This window comes from Gopherus flavomarginatus, chromosome 1 (genome assembly GCF_025201925.1).
Source record: "Gopherus flavomarginatus isolate rGopFla2 chromosome 1, rGopFla2.mat.asm, whole genome shotgun sequence".
Classification (NCBI taxonomy): domain Eukaryota; kingdom Metazoa; phylum Chordata; order Testudines; family Testudinidae; genus Gopherus; species Gopherus flavomarginatus.
Window position 1 is genome coordinate 363,658,582 of NC_066617.1, and position 21,151 is coordinate 363,679,732.

Below are 21,151 nucleotides of genomic sequence, written 5' to 3' on the forward strand. Positions count from 1 at the left end.
TCCTCCACTAATCTGTTACAGAAGCTGATTTAAATGATAGGTTACAGACAACAGTTAGTAGTTCTGCAATTTCACATTTGAGTTCCTTCAGAACTCTTGGGCGAATACTGTCTGGTCCCGGTGACTTATTACTGTTTAATTTATCAATTTGTTCCAAAACCTCCTCTAATGACACCTCAATCTGGGACAGTTCCTCAGATTTGTCACCTAAAAAGAATGGCTCAGGATTGGGAATCTCCTTCACATCCTCAGCTGTGAAGACCAATGCAAAGAATTCATTTAGTTTCTCCGCAATGGCCTTATCGTCCTTGAGTGCTCCTTTAGCATCTCAATCGTCCAGTGGCCCCACTGGTTGTTTAGCAGGCTTCCTACTTCTGATGTACTTACATTTTTTTTTTGCTATTACTTTTTGAGTCTTTGTCTAGCTGTTCTCCAAATCCTTTTTTGGCCTTCCTAATTATATTTTTATACTTCACTTGACAGAGTTTATGCATCTTTCTATTTTTCTCACTAGGATTTAACTTCCACTTTTTAAAGGATACCTTGTTGCCTCTCACTGCTTCTTCTACTTTGTTGTTTAGCCACTGTAGAACTTTTTTGGGTCTCTTAGTATGTTTTTTAATTTGGGTTATACATTTAAGTTAAGCCTCTATTATGATGTCTTTAAAATGTTTCCATGCAGCTTGCAGTGATTTCACTTTTGGCAGTGTACCAATTTCTGTTTAGTTAACGTCTTCATTTTTGCATAGTGCCCTTTTCTGAAATTAAATGCTACTGTGTTGGGATGGTGTGGTATTTTCCTCACCAAAGGGATGTTTAATTTAATTATATTATGGTCACTATTACCAAGCGATCCAGCTATATTCATGTCTTGGACCAGGTCCTGTGCTCCACTTAGGACTAAATGAAGAATTGCCTCTCCTCTTCTGGGTGCCAGGACTAGCTGCTCCAAGAAGCAGTCATTTAAAGTGTCAAGAAACTTTATCTCTGCATCCAGTCCTGAGGTGACATGTACCCAGACAATATGGGATAGTTGAAATTCCCCATTATTATTGAAGTTTTTTTATTTGTATAGCCTCTCTAATCTCCCTAAGCATTTCAGTCACTATCACCATCCTGGTCAGGTGGTCAGTAATATATCCCTACTGCTAGATTCTTATTATTAGAGCATGGAATTTCTATCCAAAAGAGATGCTATGGTCCAGTTTGGTTCAAATTTTTTTTACTTCATCTGACTACGCTTTCTTTCACATATAGTGCCACTCCCCAACCAGCATGACCTGTTCTGTCCTTCTGATATATTTTGTACCCTGGTATTACTGTGTCCCATTGAATATCCTCATTCCACCAAGTTTCTGTGATGCCTGTTATATCACTATCCTCATACACGAGGCACTCTAGTTCTCTCATCTTATTATTTAGGCTTCTAGCATTTGTATAAAAGCACTTTAAAAAATTTGTCATTTTTTAGCTGTCTGCCATTACATGATGTCATTGAATGGGACTCTTTTTCAATTGACTATTTCTCATCAGATCCTACCTGTATTTTATCATCTTCCATCCTCTCCTCCTTACTAAGACATAGAGAATCTCCATTAATAGATCCTCCCCTAAGGAATGTCTCTGTCCGAACCACATGGTCCTCCGCACCTGTTGGCTTTTCCCCAGCCCTTAAAATCAAAAAGGTCATAGAGCAGTTTTTAAACTAAGTGCCAGCAATCAGATTTCATTTTGGTTTAGGTGGAACCCATCCTTCCTGTATAGGCTCCCCCTTTCCCAAAAGTTTCCCCAGTTCCTAATAAATCTAAACCTCTCCTCCCTATACACACATCTCATATACACATTGAGACTCTGCAGTTCTGCCTGTCTAACTGGCCCTATGCGTGGAACTGGAAGCATTTCAGAGACTGCTACCATAGAGGTCCTGGACTTCAATCTCTTACACAAGTAGCCTATTTGGCCTCCAGGACCTCTCTCCTATTCTTCCCTATGTCATTGGTACCTACATGTACCACGAACACCATCTCCTCCTCAGCACTACACATAAGTCTATCTAGATGTCTCAAGAAATCGTCAACTTCGCACCAGGCAGGCAAGTCACCATGCGGTTCTCCCGGTCATCGCAAACTCAGCTGTCTATGTTTCTAATGATCGAATCCTGCGTTACTATTACCAGTCTCTTCCTAATAACTGAAGTTCCCTTCCCTGGAGAGGTATCCTCAGTGTGAGAGGATACCATGACATCATCTGAAAGAAGGGTCCCAACTATGAGATCATTTCCCTTTGCTCCAGTTGTAAGTTCTCCTTCCCTGAGACTTCCATCTTCCTCAACAGCACAGAGGCTGTCAGACAGGGGTGCGGCAGGATGGGACTGTTCTACTGTGTCCTGGAAAGTCTCATCTATGTACTTCTCTGTCTCCCTTAGTCCCTCCAGTTCAGCTACTCTGGTCTCTAAAGCCTGTACATGGTCTCTGAGGGCCAGGAACTCCTTGCACCAAATGCACACATATGCCACCGGCCCATAGGGCAGGTAATCATACATGCTGCATTGAGTGCAATAAACTGGATAGCCCCCACTCTGTTGCTGGACTTCTGCCTGCATTCTCTTTCTACTCCTGCAGCTCATCTCTTTGTTGTTGTTTTTTTTATCGGATGGTGTTTTTGGCCTTAAGTAAGTTTAAAGAATATTAGGTGTAAGTATGTCCCCACTCTCCCATGCCTCCTCTAAACTCCCTCGCAAAACTCCTGTTAGCTGCTCTTGTTCATTAGCTCAGTAGGAACCTATGTTACACAGGAATGCCAGACTGGAGCAGACTCAAGGCCCATCGAATATCTTGTCTCAGGGGAAGGTGTAAGAACCCCACATTAGGCATATGTAGAATAATCTTTTCCCCATATTTAGGGTCCTACCAAATTCATGGCCCTGAAAAACATGTCACGGACCATGAAATCTGGTGTCCCCCTGTGAAATCTAATCTTTTGTGTGCTTTTACCCTATACTATACAGTTTCCATGGGGGAGACTGGCGTTTCTCAAATTGGGGGTCCTGCCAGAAAGGGGGTTGCAGGAGGGTCACAAGGTTATTTTAGAGGGGTCATGGTATTGCCACCCATGCTTCTGAGCTGCCTTTAGAGCTGGATGGCCGGAGAGTGACAGCTGTTGGCCAGGCACCCAGCTCTGAAGGTAGTGCCTCTGCCAGCAGCAGTGCAGAAGTAAGGGTGGTAATACCATACCATGCCACACTTTCTTCTGTGCTGCTGCTGGCAGCAGCTCTGCCTTCAAAGCTGAGCTTGTGGCCAGCAGCTGTTGCTTTCCAGCTGCCCAGCTCTGAAGGCAGCACCACCACCAGCAGCAGTGCAGAAGTAAGAGTAACAGTACCACAGTCCCACTACAATAACCTTGCAACCCCTCCACCCCAACAAATCTTTTTTGGGTCAGGACCCCTACAATTATAACCCCATGAAATTTCAGATTTAAATAGCTGAGATCATAAAATTCACAAATTTTGAAATCCTATGACCATGAAATTGACAATAATGGCCTGTGAATTTGGTAGGGCCCTACCCAAAATTAGGCTTTGTCTCGGTCTTTAATAGAGATTGCTTTAAACTCTGAATCATGAAGTTTGCTATCCCCTCCAAAAATATTATTAATCAAGATAACTCTGGCTATTCTTGTTATCCATATAAATGTCCAATCCTTTTTTGAATCCTGTTAAGTTCTTGGCCTCTGTGACTTCCTGTGCCAAGGAGTTCCACAGTCTAATTACACAGTGTGTGCAAAAGTGTTTCCTTTTATCAGCTTTAGATTTCCCATCTTTTAATTTCATTGAATGTCCCCCTTATTCTTGTGTTATTAAGATAGGGGAAAGAAGTTCCTGATCTACCTTCACTAGGCCATTCATTGTTTAATAGACTTTTATCATGCCCACTCATAGTAATCTCCTTTCTATGGTACCAAGCCCAGTGTTTTCAATCTGTCTTCATATGAGAGTTTTTCCAGGTCCTTGGTCCTTCTCCTCACCTTCCTCTGACCCACCTCTAATCTAGGGCACAATCTTGCACTAATCTGGTCAAGCCACATCACAGCCAGGGCTGTCAAAGTGTTTCTAAATGCATGATGGAAAATATAATTATGAAAACTAAGCTTTCTATGCCTGGATGTAAGTGATGTCTCTCCCCCGCCCTGCGGTGCATAATAATGTCAGAAGCTTGTCCACACAAGAGCCTGCACTGGGAAATCAGTGACGCTGGAAATGCCTGATAGAGCATTCCTTCTGGCATCTAAAGCTGTCAAAGATACTTAGTGGAGCAGGCTTCCCCAGGGAGTCGATGCATGGAGTGGTTACACTGAAGCTGAGTGTGCTTTCTCAGTAGCTTTTCTTGCCCCTCTTGACTTGGGCAGTGAGGGAAAGTATTTGGTTCCAAGCCATTATGCATTGCCCCTATTCCAGTGGTGCAGCTCAGCCCTCTCATACACTCCTCTATGTGAATCTCTTACCACCTGGGTGGTTTCTTTTCTCCTTTACCTCGTCTCCTCCAGTGACAAAAAAAGAAGCCTCGCTATGGAACCCAGAACACTTACCATAAGTGGGGGATTGCGGAGAATCCCAGGAGGGAGCGCCTTCTGCCTCCCCACCTCATCTGATTGCCCTGGGAGAGGTGAAGACGTTGGGCAACAATTCAGGTGAGGGAGGGTGTGAGGGTTATTGGTGATGACAAGGAGATGGGAGGGATTACGTGGCGAGCTGGGTTTTAAGGAGGAATTTGCAGAAAGAAAGAGATTTCTAGTCAGATGAATCCAAGGAGACTGCTCTGTGCACAGGGGCAGTCTGACAAAAGGCACAGTGCAAAGAGTGAGGGGAAGAAGATAAACGGATTGTATCACCTTTCCACATCATTGTGCCATGATCTGTAACAACCAGCTCTGAATCTCCACCTTGCTCTATCTATGCACCTCGGTCATATAACCTACATTACCCCTCCCCCTGCCATTCCACTCCTAGGTCTCTTCAGCAGAGACTGGGCCTTGTGCTGAACTGTGTGGTATTTGTGATGCAGACAAAATGTCCAGTGGTTTGGCCATTGACCTGCTAAACCCAGGGTTATAAGTTCAGCCCTTAAGGGGGCCACTTAGGGATCTGGGGCAAAATCAGTACTTGGTCCTGCTAGTGAAGGTAGGGGGAAGGACTCAACCCTAGCACACTATCCTACTGCACTATTTAGCTCCCTGTAAATACTTTTAGTCCACGTATGTGGCCGCCGATTAAAGCCTAGATTAAATACTCAGTCACACTAACCTATAAAATGCCATTTACTCTAATGGCTAGAGCACAGGATTAGGAGGCAGGGAGATCCTGAAACCTTACTTCCCTTAACCTGGGGAGTCAGGGCCACATTCTATTACTGGCAGGGTTGCAGGTCTGTACGCGAGAGCAGAATGTAACTCACGGTATTAAGCAAAAAGCAAAACACCCCAGTTCTCCTGAGAAGTATTGGTATGAGCTGTCAGAAGACATCCTCCCTGGTTTGAATTGATTTGCAAATTAGATACCATTAACTCTGGCTTGAATAGAGACTGGGAATGGCGGAGTCATTACACTACTTGAATCTATTTCCTTATGATAACTATCCTTACACCTCTTGTCAACTGTCTGTAATTGACCATCTTGATTATCGCTTCAAAAGTTTTTTTTCCTGCTGATAACAGGTCATCTTAATTAATTAGCCTCTTAGAGCTGGTATGGCATCTTCTCTGTATGTATATATATACTCTTCTTATATGTTCCATTCTATGCATCCGATGAAGTGGGCTGTAGCCCACAAAAGCTTATGCTCAAATAAATGTGTTAGTCTCCAAGGTACTTCTGTTCTTTCTTCTGGCAGGATGATTACCAGTATCTAGAAAGCGAATGTGGCTGACTCAGAGTCCGGGAAATCATCCTAACCTTCCTTGCAATCTGGTGCCAGAATATTAACTGGTGGATTCAAACAGGACCTCATATATTCTGTTGGATCTGTGTATTCAGGGCCCAATCCTGCTTTCAGCAAGGTCGGTGGGTATTTTGTCATTACCTGCAGTATGGGGGCAGGATTAGTTCTTTACTAGACTGACATCAATAGCCTATCAGAATTAAGATGCAGAATTCTAAAGCTGTTTCCTAATCCCTCTGCCCATTACTATAGAGTCCTTCACATTTCCCTGCCTCTTCCTTTTGTTTGTGATGCACCCTCCAGGCCTTTGCTGGTTCATTGAGACAAAGCACAGATGATCTGACCCCAGATCAGATTGGAAGATTCATTCAGAAACCAAGTGACATCAGTCCTCCCTGCAGCATGCTAGTCATTTGGCTGAGATGCTGTTGCAGTCTGGGTTTAAGGTTGCACTGGTTTTCTGGAAACACATTACTGTTAGAAGAACTGGAGTACTTGTGGCACCTTAAAGATTACCAAATTTATTTCAGCATAAGCTTTTGTGAGCTACAGCTCACTTCTTCGGAGCTGTAGCTCACGAAAGCTTATGCTGAAATAAATTTGTTAGTCTCTAAGGGTATGTCTACACTACGGGATTATTCCGATTTTACATAAACCGGTTTTATAAAACAGATTGTATAAAGTCGAGTGCATGTGGCTACACTAAGCACATTAATTCGGCGGTGTGCATCCATGGTCCGAGGCTAGCGTCGATTTCCGGAGCGTTGCACTGTGGGTAGCTATTCCGTAGCTATCCCATAGTTCCCGCAGTCTCCCCCGCCCCTTAGAATTCTGGGTTGAGAGCCCAGTGGCTGATGGGGCAAAAATCATTGTCGTGGGTGGTTCTGGGTAAATGTCATCAGTCATTCCTTCCTCTGGGAAAGCAACGGCAGACAATCATTTCGCGCCCTTTTCCCCTGGATTGCCCTGGCAGACGCCATAGCATGGCAACCATGGAGCCCATTCAGCTTTTTTTTTTACAGTCACCGTATGTGTACTGGATGCCGCGGACAGAGGCGATACTCCAGCGCTACACAGCAGCATTCATTTGCTTTTGCATGATAGCAGAGATGGTTACCAGTTGTTCTGTACCATCTGCTGCCAGTGTAACTTGGCAATGAGATGACGGTTATCTGTCTTTCTGTGCTGTCTGCTGCTATCATGGGTGGCCCTGGCTGAGATTGGCCAGGGGCGCAAAAGCAAAACTGGGAATGGCTCCCCGAGTCAATCCCTCCTTTATGGTTTCTAAAAATAGAGTCAGTCCTGCCTAGAATATGGGGCAAATGTACTAGAGAAGCAGTGTATCAGAGAGTACAGCTGCTCTGTGTCAGATCCCGCAGAAATGATGAGCTACATGCCATTCATGGGGGGTGCCCCTGCAACAACCCCACCCATTGCTTCCCTCCTCTCCCAACCTTCCTGGGCTACCGTGGCAGTGTCCCCCCCATTTGTGTCATGAAGTAATAAAGAATGCAGGAATAAGAAACACTGTGTTTTTAGTGACATAAAATGAGGGGGAGGCAGCCTCCTGGTGCTCTGATAGTCCAGGCAGGACATTAAGCAGTGTAGGGGAGAGGAGCCCAGCATCCCACTGCTGTGATAGTCGAGGCAGTACAGAATCTTTTCTTTTCACATGAAAGGGAGGGGGCTGACTGAAGCTCAGCCCCCAGTTGTTATGATGAAGACGTTTACCAACCGTTCTGTACCATCTACTGGGAATGACCAGGAGTCATTCCTATTTTCACCCAGGTACCCCCTGTCAGCCTCACCTGAAGCCAGCCAGGAGCACTCACGGGTTGATAAGAAGGACGGTTACCAGTCCTACTGCACCGTTTACCACCGGGGAGGGGAGAGGAGTGGATACTGCTCTTCACTGCTGCAGCATCGCGTCTACCAGCAGTATTCAGTAGACATAGGGTGATATTGAAAGAAGTCAAGAAACGATTTCTTTCCCTTTTCTTTCACGTGTGGGGGGAGGGAGTAAATTGACGAGCTATTCCCTGAACCACGCCGGACAATGTGTTTGACCCTGCAGGCTCTGGGAGCTCAGCCAAGAATGCAAATACTTTTCGGAGACTGCTGGGGACTGTGGGATAGCTGGAGTCCTCAGTACCCACTCCCTCCCTCCATGAGCATCCGTTTGAGTCTCTGGCTTCCCGTTACGCTTGTCACGCAGCACTGTGTAGCCTGTAGATTTTTTTTTCAAACGCTTCGGCATTTCGTCTTCTGTAATGGAGCTCTGATAGAACAGATTTGTTTCCTCATACAGCGATCAGATTCAGTATCTCCTGTACGGTCCATGCTGGAGCTCTTTTTGGATTTGGGACTGCATTGCCACCCGTGCTGATCAGAGCTCCACGCTGGGCAAACAGGAAATGAAAATCAAAATTTCGCAAGGCTTTTCCTGTTTACCTGGCCACTGCATCCGAGCTGAGATTGCTGTCCAGAGTGGTCACAGTGGTGCACTGTGGGATACCGCCCAGAGGCCAATACCGTCGATCTGCGGCCACACTAACCCTAATCCGATATGGTAATACCGATTTTAGCGCTACTCCTCTCGTTGGGGAGGAGTACAGAAACCGATATAAAGAGCCCTTTATATCGATATAAAGGGCCTCGTAGTGTGGATGGGTACAGCGTTAAATCGGTTTAACGCTGCTAAAATCGGTTTAAACGCGTAGTGTAGACCAGGCCTAAGTTGCCACAAGTACTCCTGTTCTTTTTGCGGATACAGACTAACATGGCTGCTACTCTGATTACTGTTAGAGAGACAAAGAAAGGAACTGTGTTACCACAGTATCATTACAGTGTAAACTGAGAGGCACAGAATGAGCATGGGGCATGCAGGTTAAATAAATAATGATGAGACACAAAAGGAGCACTGCAGAACAAGGGCATGGGTATGTACAGTACTGCTGACTCTGCTGGCATGTAATTTCTCAAGAGACCCACTGTGCTTATCTTGCATGATCTTGATTTCTAAGAAAATCTGAAGGTGGGAAGGGAAGTAAATGGAAACATTATGGGAGACCAATATTGAATAGGATTTAAAGAATCTGGAATAAACAATATACAGAGTGATTATGATGAAAACACTGGCCATAATCAAAAAAAAGTACCTAGTAAATTCAGGACCAGATTTTCAGCTGCAAATGTAAATCAGAGCAGCTTCATTAAAGTCAATGGTGCTATCCCAATCTACACCAGATGATGTATGGATCCAGCCCATAATAATGATTCCCTGGATTATACTAACTGATTTTGCATGTACAACTGAATTTTGACTAATGACCATATCACGGTGTTGTTAATATGTATTACACTTATCGAAAAGTAAAATATATTTTAAAAAGTTAAAAAATGATGCATCACTATTCAGAATGGTTAGTTATATGATACTGCTACCCTTTGGCCTAACTGTAGTCCCACTGAAGTCATGATAAAATTCCCATTGACTGAGGAACAGCAGTAAGCGCTTGTTCACTAGATCATATACTTGCAAATCCTGAAGTTTATTATTTTAAACAATATGTTAGCTTTCATTTTTCAAAGATATTATTTTCTCTGCATTTTAAAACAAACACTTTTTTTGGCCTAAACGATGATCACCTACCTCTTTGCAGTTGTCATGCTACATACCATGGCCACTCCTAGCTTCATGACAACAAGGCCAGACCTCACATCCTCCTATTGCGAAAATGCAAGCCACTTGCCACACAAGTGGAAGGAGAAGCTTTAGAGGCAGTGAACTTCCATACAAGGTTCCTTTCAGCCAGCTAGTCTCCCTTTTCATCAGAGTAGCTAGCAATAGGGTGCCTGGTACCAGAGTGATCCAAACCCACAGAAAGCAAGACGTCACTCACACTCTCTTTTTACAGTCCCTGTGGCTTTGCTCATTGGCAATTCCTGGTGAATGAGAGTTGGCAGCTGTATATTCTGCTCTGGGACAGAGAGTCAATTAACCTTTACTTTCCCAACTACCCAGGCAGGCTACACATACCTTTTCACACCAATTAGTCTGTTCATGTTTGTCTCTAGGGATGTGGCTTCCTTGGCCTTTCTCAGTTAATTGTCCCATTGGACAACTGACTTTACTGTTACGTTTTCCCCTCATGGCTGGATTCAGCTCTACAAGTTTATCGTATTGCCACTCTCCAACATTCAGAACCATGTGTCTGACTCCAAAAATTGTAAGATTAGGTTAAAAATCATCGAATTTACAAAAATAATAAAAGCTGGGTTCTTTTAATTGCCTTTTGGTTTCTGAGCACTTAGCGTTCACTTTTTCCAGCTAAAACCATGAAAGTTTGCAGCACTGGGTTACAATGAGAGTCAGTTGCATCTCTCTGCACCACTAACCTCATCCACCACACTGGCGGAGGTGTCTGTGGGGAGGGGCAGAGGGTGTTTCTATGGCTGAAACTCCACTGGTGAAGGTTGTAGCTGTGATCTACTGACTCAGCATAATCCCAGCCCCCTCAGCCACTCTACCTGACCAGCATCGCCCTTTTTGGGCAGCACCAGTCCCCTCTGGCTGACCCCTCCCCCTCTTATAGGAATAATTCTTCCAGGGCTTCCAGGCTGCCTCTATTACACCTTTTTACAGGGTGCAGCATACGCTCTGCCCTGAATGGGGTCAGTCCCTGGCTAGCGTGGAGAAGGATCAGGGGCCATCTCTTCCCTGCTTGGGGAGGCTAATACCAATGTGGTCACTAGCCTGAGGCAACCCTTCTCCTGTTTGAGTGCAAGGACTGTGATTGTGTCTGGCCCTTATGCAGGGCAAGCCAGACAGTGGAAATGCTACATCCTCTGTCTCTCTTGCACATCTATACAGGGACAGATACAACCTGGCCTTAGGATAGCTTCTTTGCATTACTTCTCTCAGTCAGCTTCAGCAATTCCTCCCTCTTTCGGTGCTATTAACCCTGACATATATCGGGCCAGTTGTCATATCCCACATTGTCGTCTTCTCTCTAGGATGAACATCTAAAATCTCCTTAATCCCTTCCAAGCGCTACAGCCTGGAATCCTTTTATTTTATTGCCCATGCTTTGGAGTCCCTCCAGATGGCTTTCATCTGTTTTCTACCAGCGAGCCTCAAACTGTGCATGGTACTTCACATCCAAAGCTCTCAAAAAAGAAATCATTGCTCCATTAACAATGCTGAGGGCCATTCTCTAGTCTTGGAGACACTTGGACGGCTCCCATGAGTTCCAAACATGACCCTAGATGTTGTGGCCAGTGCTGTGGGTAAGTGCTGTGAGACCCGGATGTCCACGGAGCAAATAAAAATAAACCGGAGTTTTCCTCTTCCACTGAGTTGTTTTATTTATAACTGGCATTCTGCTTTCCAGGTGATTGTCAAGTGCAGGTGTGTCACCCCAGACTCTATGAGCAGGAAATTAAGGGAAAGGGATGGTCTACATTTTGGGAGTTTCCTACAGTGGTATGTTTTATTATTATTATTTATATTATCGTAGCATCTAGGAGCTCCGTTCATATACCAGGGCCCCGTTGTACTAGGCAGAACAAAAAGACGGTCCCTGCCCCAAGGAGCTTACAGTCTAAGTACAAACCAAGAGACAACAGACAGGTATAAACAGATGAGAAGCACAAGAAGTCAGAATGACAGGCAATGTTCTCAGCACACCAGCACCCTAACTGTTGTCAAGTTAGTTGTAGGGTGTGTGTGGTGGCTTCCTCCAGGATTTATAACTTCCGCTGACCCAAATCCTCAGGCCTGACTCTGTTGCCAGAGGGTACCAACTCCCATTGCCTTGAATGGGATTCAGTTGTATCCTGCAGCCAGAAAACAGGGTGTCTTGGGAAGCTGACTCAAAATCCTTGAGACTGGTCCAAACTACTGTAAAATTAGATCAACATTTTCCATGGGATGGATAGCTCTCTCGTATACCTCAAGCTTTTAAATAGCTTTTGTTGTTATCCTGGTACATATTATTTAACTGAAGCTGCTTGCCTCCCATTTGAGTTGTATCCCACATTTTTTTTGGTCCCGTTCCCTTCTTCCACCCACATTGTATCCCTTCATTGTCTCTCCTTTCATTCTCTAGCCCCGCGTGCCTCCCCCACCCCATGAATTTCTTACACCCACAACTGTGATATCCCCATTCTTTTTTATCTCCCTTGATTTCAACCAGTCCCTAGACTGACATTACCAGGTCAGGCTTTTGTTTCCCTGCACAGCTCATAAACCACAGTCACCGCCTCCTGCACTGATGGTTTGGCCAGAGACTGAAACCATCACATTTCTCTGCAGTCAGTGCCTCCTATCACTATGGAAACGGAAGCAAGGATGTGCTGCAGAGATGTGATCACTACAATGGCTTAGTGGGGAATTGATAGGGTATGTGAGCAAATTCAACGTGAGTGGAGAGTGGAGGGGACATCAGTTATAATTTTCTTTTTGTGGTGGTTTAGCTCCAGCTGAGGCACAGCTGGAAATGCTGCTAAACAAAGGGTTTATTCCATAGATTAAAGGGCTTTTTCCTCACTTGCTGGAAGGCGGATGAGAACAGTCAATTTGGATCACAGAAATGTTCCAGGGATTTGCAATTTACAGATGACAGTGTAACTGACAATAAATGCTCATTTTCTTTAACTAGCAACTGGCTACTAAGTATTCTGAGCCAACATAAAAGGAAGGAATGATGAAGCAACTGGAGAGGATTTTCTTTGCTCATAGATGTGGCTTTTTTGGACAAAAGAATGACCTACTGGGTCACATCCATGGTCCTGTATCCTGTCTTCCAACAGTTGCTGGTTCTGGATGGTCCAAAAGTAATGAACAGAACAGGGCAATTTATCAAGTGATCCAACCCATTGTCCAGGCCCAGCTTCTGGCAGTTGAAGGTTTAGGAACACCCATAGCGTTGGGTTACATCCCTGACTATTTTGGCTAATAGCAATTGAAGGCTCTATTCTCCAGATATTTATCTAATTATTTTTTGAACCTGGTTATCCTTTTGGCTTTTACAACATCCCCTGATGAGTTCCACAGTTGGACTGTGCATTGTATGAAATACTTGGAAAAAATAACCCCAACTATACATACAATATGTTGGGGGCTAATTTAGCTACAACGAGTCAGGAAAAAGATCTTGGGAGTCATCGTGGATAGTTCTCTGAAGATGTCCACACAGTGGAAAAGAGGTCAAAAAAGCAAACAGGATGTTAGGAATCATTAAAAAGGGGATAGAGAATAAGACTGAGAATATATTATTGCCCTTATATAAATCCATGGTACGCCTACATCTCGAATACTGTGTACAGATGTGGTCTCCTCACCTCAAAAAAGATATACTAGCACTAGAACAGGTTCAGAAAAGGGCAACTAAAATGATTAGGGGTTTGGAGAGGGTCCCATATGAGGAAAGATTAAAGAGGCTAGGACTCTTAGCTTGGAAAAGAGGAGACTAAGGGGGGATCTGATAGAGGTATATAAAATCATGAGTGATGTGGAGAAAGTGGATAAGGAAAAGTTATTTACTTATTCCCATAATACAAGAACTAGGGGTCACCAAATGAAATTAATAGGCAGCAAGTTTAAAACAAATAAAAGGAAGTTCTTCTTCACGCAGCGCACAGTCAACTTGTGGAACTCCTTACCTGAGGAGGTTGTGAAGGCTAGGACTATAACAGCGTTTAAAAGAGAACTGGATAAATTCATGGTGGTGAAGTCCATAAATGGCTATTAGCTAGGATGGGTAAGGAATGGTATCCTTAGCCTCTGTTTGTCAGAGGATGGAGATGGATGGTAGGAGAGAGAGAGATCACTTGATCATTGCCTGTTAGGTTCACTCCCTCTGGGGCACCTGGCATTGGCGACTGTCGGTAGACAGATACTGGGCTAGATGGACCTTTGGTCTGACCCGGTAGGGCCATTCTTATGTTACTTCCTTTTGTTAGTTTAAAACCTGCTGCCTTTTAACTTCATTGGGTGACCCCTGGTTCTTGTGTTATGCCAAGGGGTAAATAACTTTCCTATTGACTTTCTCTACATCATTTATGATTTCATACACCTCTATTATACTCCCCCTCCCACCTCGAGACACAGGCTAAGGGCACCTGTTGGGCAGGCATGCTTGTGAGAACAGCTAAGCTTCACTTATGGCAAACCCTTCTGCTTTCCTTCTTAAGTGGGATGGGCTCCTGGAATCCTCCCTGCCAAGCGCTGAGCCCACTCAGCTGCTCTGTGACCTGCACTTCCTGTCTTAAACTCTTGGTGTGTTCAGCAGCTGCTCCCCGCCAGAGGCGGCTGCACATCACTGGTGGTGTGTGCACTTGATTTAGTTGAGGTTGGTTCTGCTTTGAGCAGGGAGTGGGACTACATAACGTGCTGAGGTCCCTTCCAGCCCTGATCGTCTATGATTCGCTAGGCCCCATCCTGCTGCCATCAAGCTGGGATTTGCCACGGGGAGCCCCAGTGGTCCATGGCTGCTTGAGGGATCTCAGGGCCCTGGAGAGAGAGTCTCCCCCCGAGAAGGGAACACTTGGTGGGCACCCGCAATGGTTCAGCCCTAGCCGCCTACGCACTGGCAGCGTCCAACCCCGAGAGAGAGAGAGAGAGAGAGAGAGAGTAGGGACTGCCGGGAACTGGAGTCCCTTACTCTCTCGATTCTCCTCCCACATCTCGACCCGCGAAGGGAGGGAGAACTACATTTCCCGTGGGGCACCGCGAGACGGGCCCTAGAGGGACTGGCACGCAGCAGCGCCGGCCGCAGGCGGTGGCGGGCGGGGCGCGGGGCCAGGAGCGCGCGTGCCGGGGTGGTGCCGCTGGCCCTGGGTGGGCGTGGCCTGGAACGGTGCTGCGGCGACCGTTGGGGCGGAGCCGGCGAAGGGGTGGGGCTGCGGCTGGTAGTGTTGTTGATAGTGGTCGGCTCGCGGAGTGCGCGGCGAAGGGACCGTTACTCTGAGGCGACGCAGTCTGGCGGCGGGAGGGCGCCTGAGGGGTCTGTCCTCGCGCCCGTACAACCCCCCCCCCTTGCGCAGTGCCCGCCGCGTGAGCCCGGCTCGCGTCGGGGTCCCTGTCCCGAGGCGGGGACGCCCCCTGCGCCATCGCCCCTTGTCCCGGGCTGAGGCACCGAGCAGCGACCCCGCCCGGGCGATGCGCTTGGCCGTGCTGGGCGCCGGCAGGTGATTCCCCAGCGTCCGCTGCTCGTGCGATCCGCCCGCCGCCGCCATGGGGGACGGGGACGTCAACTCCAACCTGCTCATCGCCCGCAGCACCGGGGACGCGCAGCTGGACAAGGCGGTCGGGCAATGGCTCAGCTGGGACAAGGTGGGTGCCCGCCCCGCCGGCCTGCGCGTGGCAGCCGGGCAGCCCCCTGATGGGCGGAGGTGCCTGCGAGCGTGTGCCCTGCCCGGGAGCGGCCGGGGCCGAGTCGCTGGGTGTGTGTGCGCGTGTCTGGGAGCTGCTGCCTGCCTGGGGGGGTGTGTGTGTCTGGGAGCTGCTGCCTGCCTGGGGGGGGGTGTGCGCGCGCGTGTCTGGGAGCTGCTGCCTGCCTGGGGGGGTGTGTGTGTCTGGGAGCTGCTGCCTGCCTGGGGGGGTGTGTGTGTCTGGGAGCTGCTGCCTGCCTGGGGGGGTGTGTGTGTCTGGGAGCTGCTGCCTGCCTGGGGGGGTGTGTGTGTCTGGGAGCTGCTGCCTGCCTGGGGGGGTGTGTGCGCGCGCGTGTCTGGGAGCTGCTGCCTGCCTGGGGGGGTGTGTGCGCGCGCGTGTCTGGGAGCTGCTGCCTGCCTGGGGGTGTGTGTGTGCGCGTGTCTGGGAGCTGCTGCCTGCCTGGGGGGGTGTGTGCGCGCGCGTGTCTGGGAGCTGCTGCCTGCCTGGGGGGGTGTGTGCGCGCGCGTGTCTGGGAGCTGCTGCCTGCCTGGGGGGGTGTGTGCGCGCGCGTGTCTGGGAGCTGCTGCCTGCCTGGGGGGGTGTGTGCGCGCGCGTGTCTGGGAGCTGCTGCCTGCCTGGGGGGGTGTGTGCGCGCGCGTGTCTGGGAGCTGCTGCCTGCCTGGGGGGGTGTGTGTGTGCGTGTGTCTGGGAGCTGCTGCCTGCCTGGGGGTGTGTGTGTGCGCGTGTGTGCGTGTGTCTGGGAGCTGCTGCCTGCCTGGGGGGGTGTGTGTGTGTGTGTGTGCGCGTGTCTGGGAGCTGCTGCCTGCCTGGGTGTGTGCGTGTCTGGGAGCTGCTGCCTGGGTGTGTGCGCGCGTGTCTGGGAGCTGGGGGGGTTCTGGTCCTGCCTTCTGGCATGATCATCTTGTCTGACCCCCCCTGTAAATCAGAAGCCCCAGAGCCCACCCGTGAGCCCTGCACTAAACCCTCCAAACGGAATTAGACCCAAGTATGACAGCCCGCAGGGGTAGCGGGCGTGTCTGCCTCTGGGAGTGACTGGGTTGCGCAAAAGGGCATCCTGTGGGGTTATCATCTGGTCACTGCCAGGACTGGCTGAGAGCTCTCCGATGGAAGGCTACATTCCCCCAGCCATCGCAGGTTTTATCCCACCAAGGTGCACTTTGCAGTTCCTTAAAAAGAGTATTTTAGTCGCCACTAGATACTGCTGTCTTAAGACATTTAAAAAACAAACAAACATGACCACTTTGTGTGTGTGCGGGGCGGGGGTGTCTTTGTTCTCTCTGAGGACACGTTAATTTGGCGTTAGTTGGCTTTGCCCTTGGTAATGCGTTTATCTTCCTCATAGTGTCTCTTGTTTTTTGTCAATAAGTGTCAGATCTGGTCTCATGACATCTCATTCCAGTTCTCCTTCTCCTTTGCCCAGTAACTGATGCTCCTTTTATGAGGTTGTCCGACTGCTCAGGTGGCGATGAGCTGACTGCTCTCACCCTTCTCCCTTGTTGCATGAAAAATATATGTGGGAAAGAATGTGGCATGTGAAGATCCTGGAATCACAGATGGGAGTAAACACTATGTTGTGTTTGTAATCTGTTTAGCCCATAATGCAGCCTATAAGAAGATGCATTGATTGGCAGATAAATTACTGAATGCATTGCTTTATGTGGAGAAGCTCTTTTCAAATAAATCTCAGAGAGAATTAATCTGGCCCTAATGTAGAAAGGCAACATAAGAAACTTTTTGTGGTGATTTGACAGGTTCTGAAGGGGGCATTCAATATGAAAAAGGCAAAAAAATTAAATGGGCAAACATTTTTAATGCAATGTATAACTAACCTAAAGGAATACACTACCTTAGAATATTGTGTTGTAAATACTAAAAAGGATGAGGCATCTATATAAATAGGGATAGCATTTACACATACTCTGTCTGTCTTAAAAAAATAAAGGCTATAATACTTCATGGCACAAGCTCACCACCAGCTGGGGTCAGTGAGCCAGATCATCCACTGGTATTACATAATTAGATGAATTATGGTGTTGGAATGCTTTCATCTGAAGCACTGAGTATTAGCTGTTGTCCCTGATAACAGACTAGATGGCTTATTAATTTGTTTTGATATGAGAGTTCCATTATTAGGCTTGATCCTGCAAAGACCTGTCTCCCACTGAAGCCAAAATTGCTTACATGTGATAAACATTTGCAGGATTTGGCTCATTGTAGGATATCAAAGCTCTTATAAATTTCATTGATTGTAAGAACTCTTTTTGTAAAGAGAATATTTTGGCTAGTACTGAATGCAGTCACCTGAAACCTAGCAACTGCTTAATAGCACATGCACAGCTGCTTGGGACAAGAAGTAAAGAATACCTTGTATTGACATTAAAGGAGTTTAAAAACAATAGGAACATGGATAATTACCAATATAAAGTATATTTACGCTGAATGATGTGAGTCTACTGTGACTTGACTTTCTGAATCTGGAAAACTAATGTGTAAACATAGACTTATGTCATTTCTTCAACATTAAACATAAAGATTGGAGTTCTAGCATGCTATTTTAAAAATAGAATGAGGCACCAAAAGGGCTGCACAACTATGCCGGTTTTCACAAAACACTAAAATTTAATGCTAGGATGTATTCAGGATCCAATATTGTGGATTATCTGGCTAATAATTTTTCATGTAAAGATTGATCAATTCTAAAACCAAAAGGGACCATTGTGGTAATCTAATCTGACCTCCTGTACAACACAGGGCATAGAACTTCCACAAAGTAAATCCTGGGTACATTTGTCAGGTTAAAAATTGTTTGCTTGCTTTTTAAAAAGCTTCCTGACCTGTGTTACTAAACACCTAAGATTAATAATGAATTTTAAAAAATCTAATTTACGAAGTTTACACTTTTAGACAATGGGAATAAAGTGTCAAAATCACTTTGTTTACACTAGCTTTTAAGTCAGTTTCACTTCGTGCTTGTGCCTGATTTCCAGAACTGCACCCTGAAGTGCAACATCTTCAGATCCAAACACCAGGCCTTATCCAGCAAACATCTCATTGAGTGAATGTATTTGAACAAAGCATGAAGGTAAAATGAGCAGGATTTTTGGTTTTTTGTCTCCTGAAATGATGCTAAATAGAAGAACATTTAAAGCAGGTTTCTTAAACACTAAATTTTAATAAGAGCTGCAAAAGCAGAACATATGTAATATGACATCTTTATCAAAATGAATATAGTGAATTAGATTTTTTTAATTAATCAGAATCTTTATGGTCTTTTGTGTTGTTTGATTTTAAACTCCTTAATTATGATAGCTTTCCTTTGGCCAAATGCCAAAGACAAAGCAAATGCCTTGCACATAAATGATTGATTTGCTTCTGTGAAGCTTTCATCCCATAGCATTGTCATTGTAAACAGATACTACTTGTCTCCATTTTAAAACCAGTTTCTTGAAGCCTAATTAATACACAACCCTCGCCTTTAAACTGTTATCATTTTAGGTTTTTAATGTACCTGCAACTGCCTGTGGCTAACAGAAACACCCACTTTAGCCATTCATCCGCAGTGCCCGAGAGGAACAATAGGAAACCATTTGACTCCAGGCTAAATAGCACTAGCTTGCTAATGTTGTCTTTTCCTTAATCTGAGAGGAAAAGGAACTGTAGGATGCTTTCCAAAGAATAACATAAGTAGGCGTTTGTACAAAGGAAACTTTCACTAATCTAAATTCTGTTTCCATCACAGTTTTCCATTTGTTTCCTTTTCTGCTCATTTCCTTTTTCTTAATTTCCTCTCTTATTGTCAGTTTTTTTTGTTGATCCTTGTCTCACTTTTCTATGCTGAAAAATTAGCATTTTCAAGTTTACAAGATACAGCAGCATCCTGTTTCCCCCCCACCCCTGTCGTCAGTCCTCTTCATCTGTAGACCACATACTTGACCAAATGAAACACTAGCCTATTCTGCTATGAGCATTTCCCCCTTTCCTTGGTCCTATTTTTCATGTCTGAATTCTTTTTATTTTCCCTTTTGCTCTCCCAAGATTGAGTTTGGGCATGTACAGACTTCTCAGAAAGGGGTCCCAGGACAAGGTATTTTTGAGCAGAACTTCTCCCACATGGAGCTGACTGTAGGGTCCCAACCTCAGTTGCGTGTTTTCATTAGATGACTTTTTATATAGTGCCGGACTATGCTTCTCGAGTGGCATGAAAACAAGATTTCACTGAAGATCTGATATAATCCTTTTATAAGGCCCTTGTCAACATAGTGTCTGAGAACCTGTTGTGGAGAGCAATGAAAAAGGCATCTAATATGAACCTGGAGGATCAAATACTGGATTCATACCTGAGGAATTTTCCAGGGCAGCAGTATATCTAGTGAAGGTTTGGAGCAACTAAATAAAAAAACAGGAGCCTAAAGGGAGGGATTTATATCTCTGTCTGGAAAAATGTAGTAATGTGCATAATGAAGGGGTATCTATCTGAGAGGTAAGTTCTCAATCAGCATTTTAAAAATAAATGCTTATGCTCTATTGGCCAGCTGCAGGTTTGTTGCTAGTTAGTTCCTGCAGAGCCTACATTCTCCAATGCAGAGATGGGCAAACTATGGCCCAGGAGCCGCATCCGGCCCTTCAGGCATTTTAATCTGGCCCTCAAGATCAAGCTGGGGAGCAGGGTCTGGTGCTTGCCCTGCTTCAGCCGGGGAGGGGGTTTGGGGGCTTGCCCTGTTCCACGCATGCTAGGGCTTCGTGCGACTCCTGGAAGCAGCAGCACGTCCCCCCTCCACCTACTACGTGTAAGGGCAGCCAGGGGGCTCTGCACACTGCCTCCATTGGCCCACAGCCCCTAATTGCGTGCGGATTCATGGCCTGCCATATGATTTTCATACCCAGGTGTGGCCCTCGGGCCAAAAAGTTTGCCCACCCCTGCTCTAGTGGATATCTGATTACTTGAGCATGCTCAGTGGAGGAGACCTGACTTTATCAGTGTTGACTATATGTGATATTAAGTTCTGGGGTTGAGTAAGTGGAGAATCCTCATAATGGGACTATTGATGTCGCTCTTTTCCTGAGAAGAGTGATTATTATGCTGATGTCAAGTAGCAGAAGACTGCAAAGTTTCTATCTGAACACCAAGTGGCGAAAGCCTGACTTGTGGAACTGCAGTAATTCTGGATGTGCAGATCCCTGTGAGGAGTCCCATTGATTTAAGTGGAGCTCTGCCAGCACAGTGGTGCACTTGCACAGAGCTTATTGCAGACTCAGGCCTTGGCTGGTGGCTATGATCCTTGATGTGGACTGGTAGTGGTGGCTGTGTATACACAGAGGATTATGACAGATGAGCTATTTCACTTTGAAAAGATGCTGCAGTGCCTCTGTGCTGTAGCTTTCATATTTTTGTTGTTATAAAGTTACATTTAAAGATAAAACTAAAATAGGTGCATTGATGAAATTAATATAAGATCTTTCTCCTTACAAAACCTTTAAAGCACGTTTCTCCAAGCAACAATTACAAATTGAGCACAACTAATTGTCAGAAGCGAAAGAGAAGAAATATTCTGAAATCACTCCATATGCGTTTCAGTGGCCAAAGGATTATTATAAAGTTGAAGGACAAAAGTGAAAATCGTAGCCATAATTCACTGTGGGTAGATTTTGGGGATAGCAAAAGTATCTCTAAGTGCAAATAAGGCCATAGGGAACTAGCAGCTCAACTAAATAAGAAGCTGTATGGTAAGGCAATACATTGGTATTAGTTTTTTAAAATTGAACTTAAGATGTACTGGCAACCAGTCTTCAAAAAATTAAAACCACTACACTGTTAGTATTT

The 21,151-nt window shown here is 45.9% G+C and overlaps 1 protein-coding gene across 2 annotated transcripts in view; it reads left to right on the forward strand.

Annotated features, from left to right (window-relative positions):
• The first annotated feature begins 14,850 nt into the window (after window positions 1-14,850).
• PGM2L1 (phosphoglucomutase 2 like 1) overlaps window positions 14,851-21,151 on the forward strand; it is a 98,874-nt gene continuing 92,573 nt past the window's right edge. Inside the window, exon 1 of one of the 2 annotated variants that reach the window (XM_050935915.1) lies at window positions 14,851-15,270. In XM_050935915.1, the coding sequence (XP_050791872.1) occupies window positions 15,172-15,270 (99 nt within the window). In that variant the 5' untranslated portion in view covers window positions 14,851-15,171. The remainder of the gene's footprint in view (window positions 15,271-21,151) is intronic. The other variant, XM_050935975.1, reaches the window with a different exon arrangement.